This window comes from Oryza sativa, chromosome 6, assembly GCF_034140825.1.
Source record: "Oryza sativa Japonica Group chromosome 6, ASM3414082v1".
Classification (NCBI taxonomy): Eukaryota; Viridiplantae; Streptophyta; class Magnoliopsida; order Poales; family Poaceae; genus Oryza; species Oryza sativa.
The window spans coordinates 23,641,468-23,668,031 of record NC_089040.1 but is presented as its reverse complement, the minus strand read 5'-3'; the positions used below and the strand labels follow the sequence as shown (position 1 = coordinate 23,668,031).

Genomic DNA, 26,564 nt, shown 5'->3' with positions numbered 1-26,564 from the left:
GCGGCGTAATGATGAGCGTGTGATGGCCTTCTTGTGCATGAGCGCTGAGGTCCCCATTAGAATGAATTTTATTGATCTTTCTTCTGCTAAGAAGATGTGGGAGTATCTTCAACAACGCTATCAACAGAGCAGTGCAGCTCTCCGCTTTTCTCTTCGCAAGAGCTTGCAAAGCCTTGAACAGGGCGACATGACCATTGAGGAGTTTCATAATGCCTTCACCTCATTGTCTAGACAATTGGATTCTATGGTGCCAAAGGCTGGAGGTGGGTGCAGACAGTGTATATGCAAGGAGAAATATGAGGAGCAGAGCCTTATGTTTGATTTTGTGATGCGTCTTCGGTTAGACTTTGAACCTATTAGGGTGCAGCTTCTTGGTCGGTCTACTCTTCCTACCATGGCTGAGGCTCTCGCAGACTTAATTGCCGAGGAAACTCGTCTACAGTCACTTCCCAACGCCACAACACCGCAACACACTGTCCTTGCTTCTTCATTGATGGGAACCTCCTTGTCTGGTGATCATGCTTTCCAGCATGGGTCCTTAGCAACTTCTTCCACTCAGATTGTTTGCTCCCACTGCAAGAGGTCTGGTCACCGTGTTGAGAAATGCTTCAAGCTACATCCTGAATTGTTGGCTGAGTTTAGGGCCAAGCGTGGTGCATCTCGCCGTGCCCCTAGTACTTCAGTTACACTTGCTGCTCCCGCTGTGACTGCAGCTTCAGTTAGTGCAACTTCAACCAATCAGCCCTACATGAATGCTTATCAACCTAATGGATCAGCTTCTTTGGCCCCTGCACCAGGTACTTCTCAGTCATGGGTGTTAGACTCAGGAGCCTCTTTTCATATGACATCAGATGTGTCTCAGCTTGCATCCTGTCAACCAGTTATCAATGGTACATGTGTTCAGACAGCTAATGGCACATCCTGTTTAGTTACTCACCAGGGCACTCTTTCCACTTCACAACTCACTGTACCAAATGTTTCTCTTGTGCCACAACTTTCCATCAATCTCATTTCTGTTGGACAACTCACAGACATGAACTATTTTGTGGGTTTTGATAATACCTCTTGCTTCGTGCAGGATCGTCAGACAAGAGCACTCGTTGGTACTGGCCATCGCCATAGTAGTTCTCCTGGGAAGCTCTATGTTCTCGATCACTTGAGTCTTCCACCTTCATCTTTTGGCTCCACCACCACTAGTTCCACAGCCTTGGGTTATGCATCTTCTACAACTTTTCCACAATGGCATCATAGATTGGGGCATCTTTGTGGGTCCCGCCTTTCAACTTTAATTCGTCAGGGTGTTCTAGGTCATGTCTCTATTGATACTACTTTTGATTGTACGGGTTGTAAACTTGGAAAACAGATACAACTTCCTTACCCTATTAGTAATTCTAGGACTAGTTGTCCTTTTGACCTTGTTCATTCTGATGTATGGGGCCCTGCCCCATTTGCTTCTAAGGGTGGACACAAATATTATGTCATATTTATAGATGATTATTCGAGATACACTTGGATTTACTTCATGAAACACCGTTCACAACTTTTATCCATATACCAATCCTTTATTCGCATGATCCATACTCAGTTTTCTGCTACTATTCGTATTTTTCGTTCTGATTCAGGAGGGGAGTACCTCTCAGCTGCTTTTCGACAACTTCTTTCTTCCGAGGGTACTCTTCCTCAGCTCTCTTGCCCTGGTGCCCATCCTCAAAATGGTGTTGCTGAGCGCAAGCACCGGCATATCATTGAGACTGCACGCACTCTATTGATTGCATCATTTGTACCTTCTCATTTTTGGGCTGAAGCTGTTTCCACTGCTGTTTATCTCATCAATATTCAGCCATCATCTCGCCTTCAAGGAAAGTGTCCAGGAGAGGTTCTATTTGGATCTTCCCCATGCTATGATCATCTTCGTGTTTTTGGTTGTACTTGCTATGTTCTTTTGGCATCTCGAGAGCGCACCAAGTTGTCAGCTCAATCAGTTGAGTGTGTTTTTCTTGGCTATAGTATTGAACATAAAGGGTATCGTTGTTATGACCCCTCTTCTCGTCGTATTCGCATATCTCGAGATGTCACTTTCATTGAGGATCGTCCATATTTCTACTCTAAAATCTCGTCCTCCTCATCTCCTCAGGAGTCCATTTCTTTTCTCCATCTTCCACCTATTCCTTCTCAAGACCTAACTACCATCAGTGAGACACCTTCTCCATCTTCCATTCCTTCACCCTCTTTGGATATACCATCATCCACTCTAACACCAAGGTCAGAGATGTCACCTTTTCCTTTCCACTATAGTCGTCGACCTCGAACTCCACATGAGTCTCAGCCTCCCTCTTGTCTTCCTTCAGATGTTCCAACTAGTACCATTAATGCTCAATCTGATGATCCACCCGTTGCTCCGCTCATTGATGATCCACTTGTGTCATCACCACAGTCTGCTACACCACGATATGGTCTTCGAGATCGCAGCAAGATAATGCCTCATCCTCGCTATATGTGTGCAGCAATTGATGGTGTTCAGGAGCCTAGTACATATCAAGAGGCTGCTGCCATTCCTGAGTGGCAATTGGCTATGACAGAGGAGCTTGCTGCCTTAGAGCGAACAAGAACCTGGGATATTGTTCCTCTTCCTTGTCATGCCATTCCAATTACTTGCAAGTGGGTGTTTAAGGTGAAGACTCGCTCTGATGGCTCTATTGAGCGCTACAAAGCTCGCTTAGTTGCTCGCGGTTTTCAGCAAGAACATGGTCGCGATTATGATGAGACTTTCGCTCCGGTTGCTCACATGACCACTGTTCGTACTCTTGTGGCCGTGGCAGCTGCTCGTTCCTGGACCATATCTCAGATGGATGTGAAGAATGCTTTTCTTCATGGTGACCTAAAGGAGGAGGTTTACATGAAACCGCCTCCTGGTGTTGATGCCCCTGCAAATTATGTTTTTCGTCTCAATCGTGCTCTTTATGGTTTAAAGCAAGCACCTCGTGCTTGGTTTGAGCGTTTTAGCTCCGTTGTTTGTGCTGCTGGATTCTCTCCAAGTGATCATGATCCGGCTTTATTCATTCATGTTTCTGACCATGGACGGACTCTATTGTTGCTTTATGTTGATGACATGCTAATCACAGGGGATGACTTAGAGTATATTGCTTTTGTGAAGCAATGTCTAAGTGAGCAATTCATGATGTCTGATTTAGGCCCTCTTAGCTACTTTTTGGGGATAGAGGTCACTAATACAGAGGATGGCTACTACCTTTCTCAGCATCGATATATTGATGATCTTATAACACGCTCTGGTCTTACTGATACCAAGACTGCCACTACTCCAATGGAGCTACATGTTCAACTTCGTTCTACTGAAGGTGTTTTGCTTGAGGATCCCTCTCGATATCGTCAAATTGTTGGAAGCCTTGTTTATCTCACTATAACCAGACCAGATATTGCTCACATTGTTCATGTGCTTAGTCAGTTTGTCAGTGCACCTACCTCTGTTCATTATAGCCATTTGCTTCGTGTGCTCCGTTACTTGAGAGGGACTGCATCTCGACAACTATTCTATGCACGCTCGAGTCAGCTTCACCTCCATGCATATTCTGACTCAACCTGGGCGAGTGATCCAATGGATCGTCGATCAATTACTGGATATTGTATTTTCCTTGGTACTTCTCTCATTGCTTGGAAGTCCAAGAAGCAAACTGCTGTGTCAAGATCCAGTACTGAATCTGAACTTCGCGCACTTGCTACTACCACTTCTGAGATTGTTTGGCTTCGTTGGTTATTATCTGATCTTGGTGTAGAATGCAAGGATCCAACACCTCTTCTTTGTGATAACACAGGAGCTATACAAATTGCCAATGATCCTGTAAAGCATGAGTTAACTAAGCATATTGGAGTGGATGCATCATTCACACGCTCTCATTGTCAGCAGTCAACAATTTCTCTTCGATATGTGCCATCTGAACTTCAAGTTGCTGACTTCTTTACCAAGGCTCAAACTAGAGAGCAACACCGTCTTTACATTCTCAAACTCAATGTGATAGATCCTCCAAATCATTCTCCAAATCCACCTTGAGTTTGAAGGGGGCTGTTAGATATGTGTATAGCGATGTAGTCTTAGACTTATTTTACTGTTGGCCCATGAGGCCCATATACCATTGTATATGCTAGTGCTCTCCTGGAATACACCGTACTGATTTTAGCACAATTCACAAAGTTCAGAAACTTAAGATCGTCGAGAAGGCCGAGTTCATGTGGGATGTGCCCACCAAACTGGTTCTGTGGCAAGTGGAGCTTCCTGAGGTACGTAAGATTAGAAATGGAAGGGGAGATGCTACCAGCCAGCCCGAGATTGTTAAGGTCGATGGCGATGGCGCGACCACGACGACGCCCACGCTTCCCGCACATCACACCTTGCCATCTGCAGTGGTGCAGTGACCTGTTTCCCCATGAGGTGAGCGCTCCAGAGGGGTCTTTTGTTATGAGTGACTTGAATGAGAGGAGCACTTGGCGATCTGAGCTGTTGGAGGCAGTGTTTGCAGTTGGAGCTTTGAGCATGGAGGCATCGGTGGTGCTTGGGGCGTTAGATAGCAAAGCAGCTGCAAGAAGAAAGCTTACTGCCCAGGATGCACCTGTTGTGCATTTGCAGGGTCCTAGCTCCATTGAACCCAGGATGATCAAGAGACAATGGGTATAATGTATTGCATCTCAGGTAAGGCGAACTCACCTGTCTTAAATAGCTTCTGAGTTTCAAGTGCATAACTTGTTGTGAAACCGAAGTACATGAACCTTCAAATGGTGCTCGCAGGCTGTGATGGAAGACTCAAAGTCGTGGTAAAGCATGACAAGGACAGGACTTACGTGTAAACCACTGCCAATTGTGACCTTTGATGCTTGGTGAATAATATGATTCGGTGATCCTCTTTGCATGCCTTTATAAGCTTATTGGCTGAGTAACTGACACGGCAAATTCGGAAATGGCATTGAAAGAGAGATTGCCATCTCAGAACTCTGAACTCACCGTCAAACAAGTCCATATTTTGTTGCATGCTCATTATCAGTTTTTCTATTATCAATCCTTTTTCGATATAATGATTTCCTATTAGGCTGTGACTTAGAAACCTGATTCTCGTGTAATACTCGCAGTAATTCCTCTTTATATGACCTCTCACGGTTCACAAGCACAAATGATGTACATATGTGTTGCATCATTTTCTCCAAGTTTTATCAACTTGACTAAAACGTCAGTGTGACAGTGTAGCATACTATTTGAGGATAACTCAGCAGGCGACCTGCGGCTGACTGGAAATGTAGTGTCCAAATGAGAACGACCATGTTGTCAGTCAGTCACTATCTTTGTCTCAAGTCTGAAACCGTTGATTGCAAACGTTCCATTTGGGCATCCCTTATTCTCTTTTCTGTTTTCTTCAATATGAAAGAACTGGATGATTGCTAGTTGAAAGGTAATGCAGCTACAGCTCTGCTAGCTTACAAGGTAAATAGAGATATCGCATTGCTTTGTTACTTGCTTCTTTGTTGCTTCTGTGCCCATCCATGTCACTCTGTGAATATGCCATGCCATGGAAGTGATGATCAGGTTGGCTTTTAGGATCAGGGGTGTGAAGAGGTTTTGTGATGTACACCCTCCATTGTCCATTCCATAATATAAGACGCAACTTTTTTTAGGTGTTCCATAATATAAGGCATGCATACAAACATGCAATTAACTATGACATCTTCTTCATTAAATTATTACTTTTTTAATCCTTCACTCTCATGTTATCTAATCCTATTGGATGCATGCATTATATTTATTAGGATGATCCAAACTACATGATGATAATAATTATTTCTTAGTCTTTGGGTTAAAGGTGGATGTGCCTTATATTTTGGAATTGAGAGAGTATGATTTATTTTTCAATCGGTTTTGTTAAGCTCTACTACGTGCATGGCTGCTAGAACCATTTACACCCCCGTTTCTAAATAATTGATTATTTTCACTTTACTATTTAAACTTTGACCACAATTTACTCTTAAATGTTTAGAGTAAAATGAATAAAAGTTTCATGCTGGTATTTATTAGATCATAATACACCTTTAATAGTATGAGATCATTTTAGCCTTCGTAAATATATGAAAAATAGACACTGGTCAATGTGTGAAAGTGAATAGTAGCAAGAGAGTTATTGGTTTCCCTGGGTCTTGATGTACTTCTATAATATTGTCACCGGGTTATACCTGCATATGCTATTCATAGAATATGGGGATCGTTGGAACTAGGATGTACGTGAGGTCGGATTTGCGGAACATGGGACAAGGATTTATATTGATTCGGGCCTTCAAGATGAGTAATAACCCTACTACAGTTTATATGGATATATGGATGTAAATACAAGGATTACAATGGGGAATAGGATGACTAGACTAATCCGCTGACTAGAAGCTGTCGAGAACGACTCGACGAGATCTATTCGCCAAATATGGTCTGGCTTCCTCCGGATTGTTTCTCAATATGTCTTTTGCTATGACTTGTAACTCAATGTCCCCCTAGATGAGGGGGACCTGTATATATATAGCATAGATCATCTTAAGTGGAACTCGAAGAGATAAAGCATGATACAAGCCCGAGAAGACCTTATATTCCCCAAATAGAACTCTGGCATCTTCTATTCCGGAAAGATAATTTCTTTTTTTTGTCGTATGTCCTTAATTAAGGGATACCTAAGATAATTTCTTTTTATCTGTTGTATTTCCTTAATTAAAGAATACCTTCTCTCGTATAATATGGTATTGCCGTCCACAAACCTGTGTATAGAGGGTATGCCTTCTTCTTGACATTGACAAATATATTGATTAATTGGGAACGAAGGAGTGTATAACTTTCACGTCCTTCAATGTTATTACTAGATGGGCACCTCGCGTGTTGCTGTGGGAGAATTGTGTGATAATAGAGTATATATGAGTTTTAAAATTTTCTTTCTAACCTACCATAAGATTTTTTTTTCATGTGCTTATATATTTTATACAATCATTCAAAGGATATAAATGATTGGGTTCTATGGTATGCATTTTAAGAGGAAGAGATGCAATTTACACCCTTGATGAATCATCCAAAGATTAAAAATAATTGAGGTGATGTGGTTTCATAAGAGAAGAGAGAATTAACATTAACTACACTTAGGTGGAATGAACTTTATATATATATATATATATATATATATATATATATATATATATATATAGGATTATTTGGGAGGAAGGAGTTTGTGGTTTGAGAGCGAACGGAGTGATGCTGGTTGAAGTTTTGGAGTCTTCCTACCTTTTTTTTTGTCTTAACTTCATTTGTCCCACTTTCTACTTTGATTCTAAACTGTAGCAAAAGGCAAACTTTTTAGGCCCGTTTCGAACCCAACAGAATATAGAGCAGAAACAAGAAAGCAATTCTGAAACATAAGAAATAAAATGCAGAGGCATGAACATTTAGATGACTTTTTTGGGATAAAGGAATTTCTTTCCCTCTAATGGACAGTAAATATAGGGTACCAAGACCTACTTCATCCGTGTAAAAATAAACCAACCTTATACTTGTCACATTCAAGTACGATGTTGGTTTATTTTGGGATGGAGGAAATATTTCTCTCTAGTTTGTACAATACAAGTTGCACAAAGTTGTGATGGGATTTTGTTTTCCTATGGAACACAGAGCGGAGGAAATGACCTCAAACATTAGTGAGTACTATTCAGACATTCCTTTGTTTCAAACGGTGCAACAATGAATGTTTTCCGAAAGAATAAAATCCCTTCCCCCCTTAAAAAATGTATCTCTTCAAAAAATAAAATCCTTTTACAATTTTTTGAATTGAAATACTCCCTCCATCTACTTTTGATAGTAATATTTCATCTTGGCACACAGACCAAGGATAAGCAATTCTACTTATCATTCATTTAAACATGGTACTAGTCATTCCTTGTAAACAAGCGATTTATTAATATTTACATTTCTCAATGCTCATGTAGCCAATCATGTGTGGAAGAATAGAGAGTCATGCATTAAATCCGAGAAAGTCATTAAGATGATAGGTTGTTGGATTGAAATATGCCTATCAAAAATAAATTTTTCAGATTTGGAAATATGACTATCAAAAGTAGATGGATGGAGTAAAACTTTAAGGATGTGTTCTTAATTCAAGGTTTGCGACCTTTACTTTATCGTTTTCCGCGCGCACGTTTTTTCATACTACTAAGCGATTTGTTTTTTTTTAAATTTCTATAAAAAAGTTGTTTTAAAAATATATTAATTTATTTTTAATTTTTTAAGCTAATATCTAATTAATCAATGTTAATCCGTCTTTCCTTTTATACGGAGGAGAGGGATTCCTAACCCCTCCTCAAAGAACACCACTCAACCAAAATCTCGTTTGGAATTTGAGGTTTGTGATTACCTAAGTTTTGGAGTATAAGGTGGTGTCTGAATCTCCTAAAGATGAAGATGAAGATGAAAATTAAGTGTTTCACGTAAAACGAGGTGGTAATAACGTGCGATTAATTAAGTTTTAATTATTACAAACTTGAAAAGTGGGTTAATCTGATATTTTATAATAATTTTCATATAGAAAGTTTTTGCACGAAACATACCGTTTAGTGGTTTGAAAAGCGTGTCACGAAAATCCAAAACTTAATCCATCCTTTTCCAGAGGAAATGAACGGGGTCTAAAGCTTCCAGAGTTTCCCAGGTTTGCTCGGGAACTTTCTACTACACCCGACCGACGCTCTCCCATTCGCACCACGAAAGCATCGAACGGCCCACGTCGCGTCTCTCCACGATCCAACGGCCCACGATCCCATCTCGGCTATTCCTCCCCTCCCCTCCAAACTCAAAACGCCGCCCGCGAGCCCAAACCCAAACCCAAGGAGAGGGCAAAGAGGGGAAAAGAAAAAAAAAAGAGATAAAAAAAAAATCTCCTCCTCCTCGCCGCCGCCGCCGCCGCCGCCATGGACGCCTCCGCCGGAGGCGGGGGGAACTCGCTGCCGACGGCGGGGGCCGACGGGGCCAAGCGGCGGGTGTGCTACTTCTACGACGCGGAGGTGGGGAACTACTACTACGGGCAGGGGCACCCGATGAAGCCGCACCGCATCCGGATGACCCACGCGCTGCTCGCCCACTACGGCCTCCTCGACCAGATGCAGGTGCTCAAGCCCCACCCGGCGCGCGACCGCGACCTCTGCCGCTTCCACGCCGACGACTACGTCGCCTTCCTCCGCTCCGTCACGCCGGAGACCCAGCAGGACCAGATCCGGGCGCTCAAGCGCTTCAACGTCGGCGAGGACTGCCCCGTCTTCGACGGCCTCTACAGCTTCTGCCAGACCTACGCCGGGGGATCCGTCGGCGGCGCCGTCAAGCTCAACCACGGCCACGACATCGCCATCAACTGGGCCGGCGGCCTCCACCACGCCAAGAAGTGCGAGGCCTCGGGATTCTGCTACGTCAACGACATCGTCCTCGCCATCCTCGAGCTCCTCAAATACCACCAGGTTCTCTCGCGCTGGAGAGCCTAATAATCTTGCGGAATTAGGGTTTTGGGTGTGCTAATTGTTTTTGTATTGCAGCGTGTTCTCTATGTGGATATCGATATCCACCATGGGGATGGTGTGGAGGAGGCGTTCTACACGACGGACAGGGTGATGACGGTCTCGTTCCACAAGTTTGGGGATTATTTCCCGGGGACCGGGGACATTCGCGATATTGGGCACTCAAAGGGGAAGTATTACTCTCTGAATGTCCCGTTGGACGACGGTATCGACGACGAGAGCTACCAGTCGTTGTTCAAGCCGATCATGGGGAAGGTGATGGAGGTTTTTCGCCCTGGCGCGGTGGTGCTCCAGTGCGGTGCGGACTCTCTGTCGGGTGATAGGTTGGGTTGCTTCAACCTGTCAATCAGGGGCCACGCGGAATGCGTGAGATTCATGAGGTCCTTCAATGTCCCGCTGTTGCTGCTTGGTGGTGGTGGGTATACCATAAGAAATGTTGCGCGGTGTTGGTGCTATGAGGTATGTATCAGGGGCATTTCCTGGACATACATTTCTCTGTTGTTTTTGTTTGAAGAGCCTTCACTAATTTATTAACTTTAAAGATGTATGAAATGGCATAGTTCTTCTAGCATCCATTTTAGCGCCGGCACTATGCCTGACATGTGTATGTAGCACCTTGGACAACTGTTTTGACTAAGCGACTCACATCTATAAGTACTTATGTAAAAAAACCTCTGTTAATCATTTCAAACTGTTATAGCTATTCTAATAAGCACAACTCACTCTGTGATGAACTACTATGGATTGTTTGATAATTATTGTACTTTTAATCACTGAAATCTAACAGTATATAACCAATGATTGTCTGAGAATTTTATGAAATACTTTGAGCTTCTAATGCTTTTAGACGCATGTTTCTTTTATTGTAATCATTATTTTCCCGTATGGTCTTATTTTTCTCCTTATGTTTATGCAGACAGGAGTTGCACTTGGTCATGAGCTCACTGACAAGATGCCTCCAAATGAGTATTTTGAGTACTTTGGTCCAGATTATACACTTCATGTTGCACCAAGTAACATGGAGAACAAAAACACACGCCAGCAGTTGGATGATATAAGATCAAGACTTCTTGATAATCTTTCAAAACTTCGACATGCTCCTAGCGTCCAATTTCAAGAGCGACCCCCTGAGGCTGAGCTACCTGAGGTGAGTGAGAAATTATTGGCATTATGGTTCTTTTTTGTCCTGTAGAATTCCTCAGCTTCAAGGATAAAGGAGTATAAGGCGTCTTTCTAGTAGTTGCTGTAAATAATAATATTTCACAATTTGTATGAATTGTAAATGTCAGCTCCGGAAATATCAGGAATGCCAAATTGACAGGTGGTTAGTTATTTTTACATGATTGAATTTTGAAAAGTTCGTTTTTTTTGTTTTATGGTCAAAAGCTTTATATTATGGTATGGATTATCTATGCAGATTTTTTCATGCTTGAAGTAATCTGTCATGTGTGCTCTAATGCTGGCACTTCACATTCTGTTAATAATGTTCAAATCGACTTTGAATTTTCAAGCTGAATGCATATAATTTAAATTACTAATTCCTAGCATAAGGACCAGTTGTCTGATGTGTCTCAGTTTATAGCTTTGAAACTTTACAAGTGTTGTAAGATGCCCAGTGGCATGCCCATATTGATTATGGATGTAGTTTCGAAAGTGAGAGGAAGGATTTTCGCTTAGTTACATCTATGTGTCTCGTGCAGCAAGATGAAGACCAAGAGGATCCTGATGAAAGGCACCATGCTGATTCTGATGTGGAAATGGATGATGTCAAACCTTTGGATGACTCAGGAAGGTATTTGTTTCTATTCAGTTCTGTAACCGTTCAGGGGATTCTAGCAGTTAGAATCATATGACATGGTCTGATGTATATCCTTTTGTCTTTTAGGAGGAGCAGTATTCAGAATGTGAGAGTTAAGAGAGAGTCTGCTGAAACAGATGCCGCAGATCAGGTATTTTTCTATTAAAACTCATTGAAGTAATGTTATGTGCTGGTGGTGACAGTTGTTATGGTTAATGTGTGCTCAAAGGTGTGTAAGCAGCTATACTTTCTTTCATGAATAGTGTATTCTGCTGTTTGTTCCTTTCTGAATGGTTGTTGCATCTTCAGAGAGCATATTGATATTAAATAGCCGTGGACTGCGAAAGACATCAATTGTGAGTTGATGTGTTGTGATGTTGAATATTTTGAATTTTAATCCTTGCTGTAGCGACAGTTCTGAAATTTATATACTCAACTTTTCAAATTAAACACTAAGGATTGGAAGAGCTGAATCATCATAGCGAAGTAAAGGACAACTATTATGATGTGACTATACAACATGAAAATCTAATTTCATTTTTCTGGATAATGCATCAGTACCATATTCGTTTGTCTGTATCATGGTTTCTTTTATGGTCCTCGGGTGTTGGTATTAGTTTTTCAACCTTAGCCCTTAATTTTAGTTAAGGTTGTAAGATGAATGAAGCTATATAGGATCCAGCATTGTTTGATTCTTGAGAGTCAGATATTTAATTCAGATTTCTCAAATGTTCTGATGCACATTTGCACCCGGTTGGGACTTATTTCTAATAGTAATTCTATTTGATAAGTGATTTGCATAGGCTTCAAAAGTATAATTTGACAGTTTGACCATTAACTTCTCTTACAATATATTGTTAGTGGCAACAAAACCAATTCATGTGGAAGCACTTCCGAATATGAATCCACTGGTACAACTTTTGTACAGTAAACTTGCAAATATAATTTGACTCATTGTTGGTTAGAGCTTACAAAATTTGACTTTTCAAGTACATGGACGAGTTAGGGCAAAGGGAATACCTTTTCTTTGCAAGTGCAAATCTAATTTATCAATTCACTGTGGTTATGTATATCAAATAATTTCCTCGGACTTGTGAAAGTTTGATGCTCCCATGTTCTACCGTTGGTCTTTTGCTGTTGGTGCAGTTCTAGTAAAAGAATTGTTGCATTGATCATTTAACGTCTTATAGTGAATCCTTTATTGGCACCAAAAAGTGTTATTCCCTCGTATGGAATCAAATAAAAAAATTATCCATCTCGTCAATGGTCTTGTTTGGTAGAACACCGCAGCAGCTACAGTGGCTGCAGCGGGACACGCTTACAGTTCTGCTTGATGACCATCCACTGCGGTGCTGCCGCTGTTCTGCTCGGGCTGTGCTGTACAGTAAAAAGCGCTGCATGTTGGCCTACCTAGCAGGCCCAATGTGTGCTCTTCCGGGTGCTACACAAGCACCGAACAGGATCATTGCATCTAGGCAACAACTGCCTACTGCCTCCACAGAGCAATGCTGTCTCGGTGGCAATGCCAATATAGAAAAAAAATGCATGACAAAATAGGAAAAAAAATATTACCACACAGCTTAAGTTTTTCAAACACCAGAGAAAAAAAAAAGAGTGGTGTAATTTCGAAATGTAGTTGGACCTGCAAGATATGGACAAGCTGTGAGGAAGTGGTTAGCTCAGCTCACACATTGGAGACCGCAAAGAGGGCATGTATCCAAAGATTCGGAGATTCATATCCTGTTCTTCCATGAGCCCCAAATCAGTGAAGTTTGTCATTTCAGGCCTACCAGGAGGAGCTACACCCAGGGTCGGGCAGCACAAGTGCCGGCACACAACCCTGCTGCAACATGCTCTGCACAACTTCATCGCCCTTACCATGGTTGACCTCATCTGGAGGAAGGGGCACCAGAGTTGAGTCACAATCCACCATGGCATGGCGAGCAGGAGGTGGAGTGTAGCATGACGGATGTTAAGTGCGGTGGCAGCTCAATACGGTATCCAAGGCTGGTGGGAGGAGCGAGATTTGTAGAGATGAGGAAAAATAATAGATAAGAGATGATGCTGACAAGTGGGCTCAGGGGCATTTTACCATTTGCTTACACTACTGACAAACTCTGCTAATGGCAATTTTTAACGGTGGCGTCCGTAGTGGCTTATGAGGGATGTGAAAAATTGCTCGGTAATATAAGGGAAGCATCTAATTTAGATGTCGAATAAGGAAACTTGTTAATTTCAGATGTCAAATAAGGAATTTTCTCTTCAGATGTCCTTGTTCTTTTCTGATTAAGATTCAGATTTTACCTTGGTTTCTGTTAGGACGCTTTTCAAACTACTAAACGGTGTGTTCCTGTGAAAACTTTCTATATATAAGTTGCTTTAAAATATCAAATATATCCATTTGTCAAGTTTGTAATAATTAAAATTTAATTAATCATGTGCTAATGGTTTTCTCGTTTTACGTACGTCAACTTAATCCTCATCTTCATCTTCATCAGTGAAAACTTAATCTTCAACTTAATCATTCTCTGTTGGTAATAGTTTGCCTTGTTATTTGTATGTTGCAGGATGGTAATAGGGTCGCTGCAGAGAACACCAAGGGCACAGAACCTGCGGCTGATGGAGTTGGTTCCTCGAAACAAACTGTTGTAAGTGCTCTTTTATTTGTGCAAACTTGTAATCTTGCAAAAGGTAGACTTGCACGTAAGTGAACTGTCATGGATCTCTGTGGTAACAACGGCTGCCTTTTCATGTTTTGCTCTTTGACAACTGCAGCCTACCGATGCAAGTGCGATGGCCATAGACGAACCAGGCTCCCTGAAAGTCGAGCCAGATAACTCAAACAAATTGCAAGATCAACCATCGGTGCACCAGAAGACATAATAGTTCTCTCTACCTTAAAACTTAGTAACTGATGCCATCTATCATCCATTGATTATATTGGAGAAACTCCCAACTTTGAAGCAGAGAGTTCATGCCATACCAAAAGTTATATACCAAATTTCGAATGGTATGTACACCTTTCGAACTGGTGGTGTTTTGTGCAATACATTTATGCCAGGCTGACTATTATGTGGTATCTATTATTAGCTTTAGTTTAACCCTGTCTGCTGTCGAGCAATCGGTATAGTCGTGCAATATATTCTGGATCTATCAAGCAATGTGAGACGGATGTCAAACCATTGGTTGTGACTTCAGCAATGTATGTATATGTAAGTATAGGGACAGGCAGCAGGCGTTACTTTGGTGGAAGCTACAAGCTTTGTCTCTCTTCTCATCCCTAATACCTACGTGGGGTGCGTCTCGTTGTTGTTTAGGTATTACTGCATTCTTAAAAGTGCTCATTTAGGGTGAAATTCTAACATCTTCTACATGTTAATTTCCGCTTGGGACATTTTTCCTGGTTTTGTGGTCTCCTGTTACTCTTTTTGGATGGCCAATCTAGCTCCTGCTGATTACGGCGGCTTGGCTGTACTGTGGACTGCTGCCGTTTGCTTGCTCTCAGTTGTGGTGTGTATGCTGTCGGATTGAGGGCATTGGTGAATGGTGATGAGCCATTCAAGTTCAAATTCCCGGCCCACCCATGGGGAATTGACTGGAACCAGGCCTGCCAAATATTTTGGGCCAAGTTTTTTAGTAGAAGGGCCCGTCACTTAAAGGGTAAATAAATTCGATTTTGCTATATCTTTGTCGGGTGATTTTTTGTTTGGTATTTGACGCTTTTCTGTTTGTTGGATTGCACTACGATTCGTGCTGGAATAGTGCAAAAATTTAAAGTGGGTGAGAGCGAAAAGGAAGAGAGGATGCGAAAAATTTCTAGTGGGTGAGGGAAAAAATGAGAGGTATTTTCCCCTGCGGTCCGCTTAAGAGGTCTACATACGAAAATCGATTTCTCCGTGCGGTTCTCTTAAGTTTATCCCGTGCGGTTAGATTAAGACACCCGCACGGGATAATGTATTTTCCTATGCGGGCGACCGCCCGGCGCTGGTCGCCTAGTTTTTCCAGATGGCGCCACTTACGGCCCGTCTAGAATCTACGACGTCAAAAAAATTATTTATGTACTAGTGTCGGGGTCGTCCAATCTGATTAGTTCAAAGAACGTGTGTGCAATCTAACAGGAGAGACTGATTAAACCATTGGTTTTACCACGTGGAATCTCTTTTTCCTATGAAGTTAAGATCCAAAGCTGAAACCTTAGTGTTCCACGTCATCGCTAATTCTTAGCCGTTCGATCGGTGGATGAGATTGCATATGAATCGTTGGATGAGAAGGTCCCCGAGTGAGATGTTGAGCAGTGCGTTTATGATCAGAGTCCATGTACCATGGTTAATGCCACTCCTCCTAAATCTCTCTTAATTCTTCTAGATTTTTCAGTAATCACATGCATGTAACTGAACCGAGCCAATGCCATTTTGGAGGTTATTGGTTCAACATGGAAATGAATTGGTTACATGTGGGTTCAATCTAAATGCATGTATACGCAGTAGACCCACCCGATTATTTTTAAGCAAAAGCAATTTCAATTTACTAGGTACTTCCATCAGTTATCTATATGCAAAGATTAATCTGAGAATGCTACGTACTGAAAGTATGTTATGTATTTCCACAACAATATCAAACCACCTTTATTTAAATTGTTATAAACCTCACTATCTTAATTATTTATAGCTTTTCTTAATAGTTGATTAGAGTTGAAAATTATACAAGTGTAGCTATTATTTCTTCTAATATCATAAAAAAACTCCAGCATCATTGTGCAGGGTTTCATCTAGTAAATAGAAGAGGAATAGGCGCGAGTAAAACACCTGACTTGATGCATAGAAATAGGCACATACAATATACTAAAAAATATATGTGCATTGTAACAGGTGAAGATAATTTTCACATTGATAAAAACTTTGTTAATTTAAATGACAAACAAAAACAAGACAAACAAAACAATGAAAAACTAAAGTTAAAAAAATCATATATAGCATTGACGTAGTTCCGCTCGCTTCATGCGTCATCACACGAAGAATCCTTCCTGTACACCTTTCCATAGCCTCACAAATCAATCAGGTGTCTCTTCCGTAAGTTGACGCATGTATTTTACTATACCACATGGAACATCGATTAAAATTTTAATTATTCAATTAGTGTGGAGATTATGGGTACCCCATACCCACACGGCATGGTTATCCGACTAGTTATAGGGGATAACTTATATATATAAAATATGTAACAGATCATGACTTGGGTATTACGTTTCCCTGTATATTATGGAACGGCCTAAAGTCCTGGTTTGATAAGATTGTAAAGTAGATTTAGGAAACCGATACCGTATTGGTTAAGGTTTCTATCTTATAACCCTGCCCCCCAACCTATATAAGGAGGGCAGGGAGCTCCCTCTAGGGGCATGAGACAACTAGATCGTCAGATCTATACTACACCCGGCGGATTCAAATCCCCAAACAGGAGTAGGGTATTACCTCTCATCGAGAGGGCCTGAACCTGTCTAAATCCTTTGTCTCCACATCCATCCACTTTTAGGTCTCGTGCGCTACCCCGTTTTATTATTGCCGAATTCATGTTTCGACAGTTGGCGCGCCAGGTAGGGGTAAACGCCGAGTTTCCTGACGACGAGTGCGATGGAATCAACTTTATGAGTCGCCGGCTTCGTCTTCGCTTTGGGAGCTCCTTGATTCCTCGCCGCCGACGACTTCAACAAGACGAATCGTCGCTGCTATTCTCTGCCTGATCTTGTTCGCATCAGCACGACGGCAACGACGGGGCAACGACGGTTCGACGGATTTGATGGTCGTCCTCGTCCACCACCAAGCCTACTGGTCCAATCTACCCAACGAGGATGCCATGGTGTTGCAAGATGGATCTACAAACACGAAGCATGTCAAAACCGATCTAATCGGATGCATAGGAGACGGCTGCAGCCACGCCGATGTCTTCCTGCCGTCCTGCGTCGTGCTGATGGACACCAACGCCGCCCGCGACTGCGACCTCCGCCTCCTCCGCTCCGACGACTACGTCGCCTCCCTCCCCGCCGTCCTCCCGGAGTTGTGGATCTGTTCCCTCTGCCGCTTCAACGTCGACGAGGATTGCCCGATTTTCCATGGCTTCTACATCTACTGCCAGACCTGCGCAGGGGACTGTGCCCGCGCCATCATCGATCGCTACCATGGCGCACAAAACGTCGTCATCAACAAGGCTTTGGATGGCAACATGGCCGACAAATGAGACGATGGCACGTCACCAGCATGGACATGACTATGCAACAGGACCATGCAGCAACACGCATCCTCCTCAAGCCACCCATTAATCACCTCGCATTGATATTTGAACATTTATCTTTAATTAATTCCTTGCTGCCGTTGATCAGATTAATTCTTTGATTGATTACATGTGCTACCGAGACGCCGTGGTGGTCAGGCTGTCGCCGTGCTGCAGAATGTCGACTTGATTTGTCCACGAGTTGGCCGCTCATTGCTGCCGGGCCTCTACGCCTGTGTGGCTGGCTACATCCGCTGACACTGTCGACCCCTTCAACAAGTTCACGATCGGCTGCCTCCACACCACCGAGTCCGAGTACCACAGGAGCTTGGCCCGGCTACGTCCAAGGCATGCACACTCGAGCCCGGGGGGCTCCGCCATGCGGACCCGGCTGCGCCTCACCGTTCGCCGCTGCTGATGGGCGTCTTCACTTTCACCGACCGGCCGCCTCCATCGCCGCCGACTGATGTTTCCGCCTACATGGCTGGCCTATTATGCCGCCGTTTGTTGGGCGTCTACGACCTCACCCTCGGCGTGCCTCCGTCGCCGCTGACTGGTGTCCTCGCCTATACGGTTGGTTGGTCACACCACCGTTCATGGGCGTCCACGTCTTCACCGACCGGCTTGTCTTCGCCGCCGCCGATTGGTATCTCCGCCTACAGGGCTGGCCTATTATGCCGCCATTAGTGGGCATCTTCGCTTTCACCGTCGACAGCCTTCGTCGCCGCCGACTGGTGTCTTCATTGTTATTAATGGACGACTTTGTTCCCACATTGGCCACCTCTGCCATCACCAAGGGGAATATTATAAAGCTAAGTCATCATTTATTTTATTCTTTATATGATATTTTTCCTTTTCCTCTGCCTCACTACACCAATTGGTCTTCCATTGAGTAGTGAGTCGGAGGCTACAGATGTTATATCATATTTTTTATAATATTTATCTTGATTGCTTGCGACATAATCTGAGTACAAAAGTACCTATCGAGTTATGGAGTTCTATCTTCCTATGCTTTCCGTTTGGTTTGCCAATGGATGGTTGCCTTTGGGCCGATTCCTAGCACCCGGGGGCTCGTTGGATGGACCGAGTAACGCAAGGTGCTAAGTATTATTCGGAATAAATCAAAAGCATAGAGATGAGATAAATTTATTTTCTGCTCTTAATAATTGCAAAAGTACCTGAGTAGTAAATTCTGATCCGTGAAACTTTGTTCCATTAATGACGAACTCATGTCACTCATATGCATGTTTGGGAAATGCCTAGGCCGACTCCCGATGCTTGGGGGCTATGACTAGTCGGACAGAGTGTTTAAACGTACAGAGTCATCTGCTCGGGGAAATCAAAATTGACAAGAGGAGAAATACATATTTATAAATATTTTAAAATACTTGATTTTTTCTCGAGTATTATATTTATATCAGATACTACTCATCCTATATGTTTGTTCTGCAGGATCCAGATCCAGATATGCACAAAAGGGATTCATGGCTTTAAGCTTATCTCTTACGCTCCAGGAATGGATCAGTCAGAACATCACCACCGGCTTGCCGTCATCGCCGCCGACTGGTGTCTTCGCCTATACGGTTGTTTGGTCACACCACCGTTGTTGGGCGTCTACGTCTTCACCGACCGGCCGCCTCGTTCGCCGCCGACTGGTGTCTTCGCCTATACGGTTGTTTGGTCACACCACCGTTGTTGGGCGTCTACGTCTTCACCGACCGGCCGCCTCGTCCGCCGCCGACTGGTGTTTCCGCCTGCACGGTTGGCCTATTATGCCGCCGTTGTTGGGCGTCTACATCTTCACCGACCGGCCGCCTCGTCCGCCGCCGACTGGTGTTTCCGCCTGCACGGCTGGCTTATTATGCCGCCATTGTTGGGCGTCTACGTCTTCACCGACCGGCCGCCGCATCCGCCGCCGACTGGTGTCACCGCCTGCACGGTTGGCCTGTTATGACGCCAACTGATGCTATCTTCTTCACGGCTAGCCACGTCGCCGTCACCGCTAATAGGCGTTATCATCTTCAACGCAAGCTGTCTACATCTGTAACGTCCCGCCTGCACGAGGCCGGGCCCGCTTACATCTAGCAGCTTAAATAGGACATAGACTGCCCTCACAAACCAACACCAGTCTTTTCTGCGCACTTTGTCCTCACTCATGCGCACCTGGGAAGACTTCCCGGTCGGTCACCCATCCCTAAATTTCTCTAAGCCAAGCACGCTTAACTTTAGAGTTCTTTGGAGATGGGCTTCCGGAAAAGAAGTTGCAACTTGTTGGCATGAGTATCCTATCAATCCTATTATGTCTTAGGCTAGGGTGTTACATCCTCACCCCCTAAAGAGATCGACGTCCTCGTCGATCAACCCCAATCCAGGAACTCCCTCTCATGCGCACCCGGGAAGACTTCCCGGTCGGTCACCCATCCCTAAATTTCTCTAAGCCAAGCACGCTTAACTTTAGAGTTCTTTGGAGATGGGCTTCCGGAAAAAAAGTTGCAACTTGTTGGCATGAGTATCCTATCAATCCTATTATGTCTTAGGCTAGGGTGTTACATCCTCACCCCCTAAAGAGATCGACGTCCTCGTCGATCAACCCCAATCCAGGAACTCCCTCTCTTGGCCACGTCCGTGTGTCCAGTGCCAGCGCATGTGTCATGCTGTGTGACCATACCGGGTCCACACCAGCCATGCACACCATGCGTGCGCAACTGCGACACACCCATGTCCAGTGCCAGCGCATGTGCCATGCTGTGTGACCACACCGGGTCCACACTAGCCATGCGCACCATGCCAGCGCAACTGCGACACACGCGCCCGTGAAACCGTGAGAGTCGGTTCTGATACCATACTGTAACGTCCCGCCTGCACGAGGCCGGGCCCGCTTACATCTAGCAGCTTAAATAGGACATAGACTGCCCTCACAAACCAACACCAGTCTTTTCTGCGCACTTTGTCCTCACTCATGCGCACCCGGGAAGACTTCCCGGTCGGTCACCCATCCCTAAATTTCTCTAAGCCAAGCACGCTTAACTTTAGAGTTCTTTGGAGATGGGCTTCCGGAAAAGAAGTTGCAACTTGTTGGCATGAGTATCCTATCAATCCTATTATGTCTTAGGCTAGGGTGTTACAACATCTGCTGCCGACTAGTTTATTCATTTCCATGGCTGCATGATTCCGCCAGTGTTGATTGGCTTTATCTTCTTCATCGCCGGTCGTCTCGTCTACTGCTGACTAGTGCCCTCGCCTCTACGTCTTGTTTATACAGCTACCACTACTGATGGAAATCATCGTCTTCCGTCGCCGACTGGTTATGCCGCCGCCGACTGGTGCTTTTATCTTCACAACTGCGCGTCTTCACTACCGGTTTGCTTCCGTTGCCGCCGACTCGTGTTCACTTCATCACGGCAACGCAACTTTGTCATCATGGTGGAGCGACTTCATCTTTATTATCTTCGGTACCAGCAAACTCTATTGCTGCTACTTCACAAGTTTTGCTACTTCACCAACCATGACGTCTTTGTGAATCTCGACATCTCGGCATGCGATGCCGTATTATTTTACTACAACAAGTGGCTCTCCAACATTCATGATTTCTACTTGGACATCTTCAACACATATCTTCAATCAAGCAATAACTATTCAACGACAAGAAACTACAGTTCTCGACTCTATGTTCAGTTGTTTCCCAACTAATCAAAGAGTCGGGGGCTACACAAATACAAGGCTCAAAATTTGACAAATTTTATGTCAAGCTGAAGAAATCAATTCATCAACCCACGAGTCAACTCCAGGAGTCATTATCTTCATCTTTGCTTCGGAGCAGACATTCTACTTCAACAACTTCAAATATTTCGGTTTAGACGAGTTGGGCAACAACATCAACTCTCCTCCAAATGAAGCATCTACAACAGTTATAACATTAATTTGATGGATTATTGTCACTGACATCATCACCAGCACCTCTGCTTCATCGACCCTGACATCTCTGCTGTTGCTAATGGATGATTATGTTTTCGCCGACTTATTATTTCACCTTCACGGTTGACCTACTATGCAAATGCTGATGAGCGTCTTTGTCATTATCATTGGTTGCTACACTGCTATTGGCTGGATCACCGACATCGTCATCTTCATCATGTCGGTTGCGTTTGTCGTCGTCAAGTATTTTCTTCATCTTCATGATTGGTGGATTTCGTCATCGCCTTTGATTTGCCTCGTCTGTCACCGACTGATTATTTCGCTGCCATAGCTACACAACTTTATCGCTGAGCGCCTTCATATTCATTGCTGGCTGGTCTGACTGCTGCCGACTGGTTTCTTCGCCTCCACGGCTGTGCAACTTCATCACTTTTGATTGGTATCATTATCTTCACTACCACCAATATTTTTGCCACCTCTGGTGGGCAATATTATCTCTATATTGGTCGTCTTGTCTCTATGCCAACTGCGTCAGCTACCATCAATGGACAATTGTGACTACGACAGAAGGACAAGCTATATGCTCAGGGGCTTACTAGCTCAAACACAAGTATCATACCTTCAATTTGGACTTGCTCTGGATACATGCAATATGGATTCATGATCATGGGTCTATTTTCTATGTTTAAAGACTGGACTATTTATTATTCCCCATAAGGGTTACAACCGAATACTTGCGCCAGTCGGGATTTAATTATTATATTTATTTTGGAATATCCTATAAGGGATAATCACTCAGATCATAAGCGATTGATATGAGCTACACTTGGTCTATATCACCCGTTCCAAATTTATTACTCGGAAGCATGTTACATGCGTCATCCTTTAAAGGGTGTCGAAGGCATATTTTTTGGCCTAGGCCTAATATGTCTGCAGCCCATATTTTCAGGTGTGGCCTGTCACGTTCTTTTAGGGACTTAGGCACTTTTTGCTTAGGCCAAAGTGCGCGTGATCAAGTGCCCAATACCTTAAAATCCTTTTATACCACAGTTACTCAACTTTTTAGGAGTTGGTACAATGCATCTTAAAAGGTGTCAAACAATAAAGCTTTATATAGCTGCCCTGCTGACTTTTTTATATAAGTCAAGGTGTTGTTTGGGTTTTTAAGCAATTGATTGGGTACAATATCGTTGCTTTTTGCCACGTAAGTGTGCATTTTTATTGACCAATATTATGACTTAGGCTGATTAGATATCTTGGTCATTTTTCAGGCGGTTGGTAAATCCTTTATGAGTTTATTTACTCGGATTTTATACCACATATGCCATATATTTCCAGGTGTGGTGGAACCATGTGTCTTCTAGGGACTTAAGCACATCTGTTAAAGCAGTGTGCGCATGGCGTATGCCCAATACTTTGGAAATTTCTTTATTCACAACATACAAGCTTCTTTATAGCTATTTTGCTATGTGAATTTTCAATGATGTAGCCAACTTTAGGTTACACTCATCATATTTTACAAAGCAATCGGTATATCACTTGGATCATATTATTCAGGGATTCACACCGCATATGCTACATATTAATATTAAGTCGCTTGGTTGACTACAATTATCGAAACCACTCGGTGCATCTAGTCGATGCACCTGACTTTATTTTTTCAGCCCTCCACAGTCTTCTGATTTGGAAAAAGTACTCGGGAGATCATGGCGAAGATGATTGAAGCACTCGGCTTTGGAGTAATCTAGTTCGAGAAAAGATTATCTTTCCGACTGTGAAGGTCTCAGGGGCTACTGTGGAGATTATGGGTACCCCATACCCACACGGCATGGTTATCCGACTAGTTATAGGGGATAACTTATATATATAAAATATGTAACAGATCATGACTTGGGTATTACGTTTCCCTGTATATTATGGAACGGCCTAAAGTCCTGGTTTGATAAGATTGTAAAGTAGATTTAGGAAACCGATACCGTATTGGTTAAGGTTTCTATCTTATAACCCTGCCCCCCAACCTATATAAGGAGGGCAGGGAGCTCCCTCTAGGGGCATGAGACAACTAGATCGTCAGATCTATACTACACCCGGCGGATTCAAATCCCCAAACAGGAGTAGGGTATTACCTCTCATCGAGAGGGCCTGAACCTGTCTAAATCCTTTGTCTCCACATCCATCCACTTTTAGGTCTCGTGCGCTACCCCGTTTTATTATTGCCGAATTCATGTTTCGACAATTAGTGAAAAAATTACTGAAAATTGAAGCATTTGTAAAGTAACAATGTTGCCACATACACACCTTAAATAATTATAATTTTTTAAAAAATATTTATGAGGAGAGAAATTTGGAAGAGAAAAAAGCAGGAAAAGGAGAAAAAGGAGATTGGAAGGATCAGGATGTCCCGGATTAAAGAAATAGAGAAAAAGAAAAAAAAAGGGAAGGAAAAAAAAGATATTAATCGGGAGAGGGGTAAATGACGCTGAGTGGAGGCATGCGGGATGAGAAGGCGGGATGGTATGGGCCGGTTTGTTTGGACTAGAAGGTGTATAATAGTTATTTTAAACTCACATCGAATAAGATACGGGCAACTTATAACCAACTCAAACACCGGCACCAAAATTTCAGCACAAAAATCTTCAATTTTTTATTTTTTTACAATATAGTATAAATAAACACCAGTTTTCTTAAAAAACTGACACAAATAAAAAAAGCTACAGATGTTGGTTTCTTTATTTACCTGACACAAATTTGGAGCAACCACGTGCAAAAAAAAAAAAAAACAGCGCGGAGTAAAAAAAATCAACTCCTGAGCGCCCGTTCATGTCTCGCTTGCCTCGTTATCCCTCCCTTATATCTCGCATCTCTCGACCTCGTCGTTGCCTTCATCTCTCTCGAACGTTAATAAGAGTCAGTTGTTAGGAAAGTGTGTTTAGTGTTCAATCGGGACTTATGTTTTTTCCTTTTATCTTTAAAGAAGTTTAAGTTGTGTCCAATAAGGACTAGTATCTGACGATCGACTCTTTGATCTTCAATTCATACATCTGGTTAGTTGAAGGATCAAACTGACTGGCACTCTCGCATCTCATTTTAGGACCTGTACTGGAGCTAAGAAGATCTCCCAAGTCATTGTATTCATCGACTTAGTTCGCGCTAACACATATCTGGCACCATCGGCCAAACACGGATTATTCGTCAATAGTCACCTACTATTAAACTATTGTTTAATGTGCATCCACGTTTGCTAGTTATGGGATGGCCTTGTATTTTGGTAGGCCAGGAAAGAATGAATTAGTCTAAGCGGGAACTACCTATTTACTTGTATTTTATTGGGGTAGTTTGGGCATCTAAGTTTGTCCAATTCAATGGTATAGTGCCTCCTGGGGGAACGGACGTGTTCGTAGCCGCGATGTTAGGTTTAAGGCGTGGGCACGCCACCTAACGACTCTAGGTCATTCCTAGGGTGGATCCACACTTGCTGTGCTGGTGCAAGGCTAGGAATTAAGTAATGTAAAGACTACTTTGTGACCTCTAAACCACATTGAACATATAGAGTGTGGTGGTACTGATGGGTACAAGACAAATTAGAGCGATTCACATCATGTGGTTAATGCTGTACAAATTTTTTAGAGTCTAAAATTAATCGATTAGTTGTGCTCATGGTTATGAGCGACATAGTATGTGTGCCATAAGTATAGTTCTATGTTTTCAAATATGTTTGAAAATGGATATAGGATTGGGATCCATGACTTATGATAAATATGATGTTGATTATGATGACTTGCTATCATGGAAGGATGGTGCAAGCATGGAGATGATAATTATGTTGACAAAATTATTTAAGTTGATCACAATGTTTTACATTATGTACATGTCCTTCAAATGCTTTATAAAACCTCCGTGCAAACTGTTTGTGAACTAAAACTTGCTTTTATGCTGAAAATATGAGACCACAAACAACCATTCTTTGCTTAGAGCTTGTATTTATTTAGGTTTAATTGTGGCCTTGCCAGTATATTAACTTGTTTGTGAACTCTTGCCATGTATATTTAAATTTGTTTTGCAGGTGACTTAGTTTATTTTGAGTGGTCGGGAATCGTTGTTGTTTTGTATTTGATTCCATTAGGGCAGCGTTTGGCTAATGGGATGGGGAAATCATTTCCCACACATCAAAAGGCATCTTTAAATCCTAACCATTCATTCTCTCTCTTCCATTTAATCCTAACCCTTCATTCATTTCCCAATCTCAATCCCACCCTCCATTTCCCATTATCCAAACACACCCTAGGGGTTTACCCTTAGTTGGCTTACTCGTGGGTTGGGCATGTAAGCTTCCGCGAACCCGGTTGGCCTATGTATGTCTAAAGTATATGTAATTTGAATTTTAGTTCTTGTATATGTCTTATTTCCTATTTATCATTGCTTTCGATGACAGCATGAGACTAGTCCTTATCCTGGGAAGTAGTCTAACACGAGTATGGATTTTGAGCAATTGAGATGTTATTGAGCTTAGCAATTTGAGTAAGTTTCCCGAGATGTATAACACAGTTGGTTGCCGCCTTCGTGTGGTTTGACGGGCACATGTATCAGGCTGAAGTTGACTGGCACGCTGAGTCCCATCAATATTTCGTTTGCTCATTATTCGAGATTTGCGGATTTTGTATTAAATGGTGTAAAGTTCTGATCATGGACACATTGAGATTTGAGTGGCTATTTTTGTGTGTATGGATCTCACTATTCAAAATCACGTGGTGGTCACATGGATGGTTTAAATTCGGCATGTCCACATATATGAAATACATATATGGATCTATGTATAAATCTATTAAAATATAAAATATTTCATAATGTGAAACGGAGAAAGTATGAAAAAACTCACTACTACAATACTCATTTTTCCGGGTGGTTGGATCTATTATCCCATGCGGTCGCTCGGCCTGCCTGCAGCTCCTCGTTTGGGAAAATCGATATTTTCGCGTGCGGGCGGGCCGACCGCACGGGATAATCATTT

At 42.9% G+C, this 26,564-nt stretch overlaps 1 protein-coding gene across 1 annotated transcript; it reads left to right on the top strand.

Moving 5' to 3' along the window:
- The first annotated feature begins 8,874 nt into the window (after window positions 1–8,874).
- Window positions 8,875–14,478, top strand: LOC4341387 (histone deacetylase 1-like). The gene is made up of 7 exons (XM_015788295.3): window positions 8,875–9,522; window positions 9,598–10,038; window positions 10,496–10,726; window positions 11,280–11,371; window positions 11,465–11,528; window positions 13,945–14,025; window positions 14,153–14,478. Exons 1-7 carry the CDS (start codon window positions 8,983–8,985, stop codon window positions 14,258–14,260), a joined length of 1,557 nt encoding a protein of 518 aa, XP_015643781.1. The 5' UTR covers window positions 8,875–8,982; the 3' UTR covers window positions 14,261–14,478.
- The last annotated feature ends 12,086 nt before the right edge of the window (window positions 14,479–26,564 follow it).

Excerpts from the sequence above, each read along its gene's own strand:
- LOC4341387 (XM_015788295.3), top strand. The coding sequence starts at position 8,983 with ATGGACGCCTCCGCCGGAGGCGGGGGGAACTCGCTGCCGACGGCGGGG. Across the intron at positions 10,727-11,279 it reads CTGAGGCTGAGCTACCTGAG|CAAGATGAAGACCAAGAGGA; the intron begins GTGAGTGAGAAA and ends TGTCTCGTGCAG. Across the intron at positions 11,372-11,464 it reads CCTTTGGATGACTCAGGAAG|GAGGAGCAGTATTCAGAATG; the intron begins GTATTTGTTTCT and ends TTTGTCTTTTAG.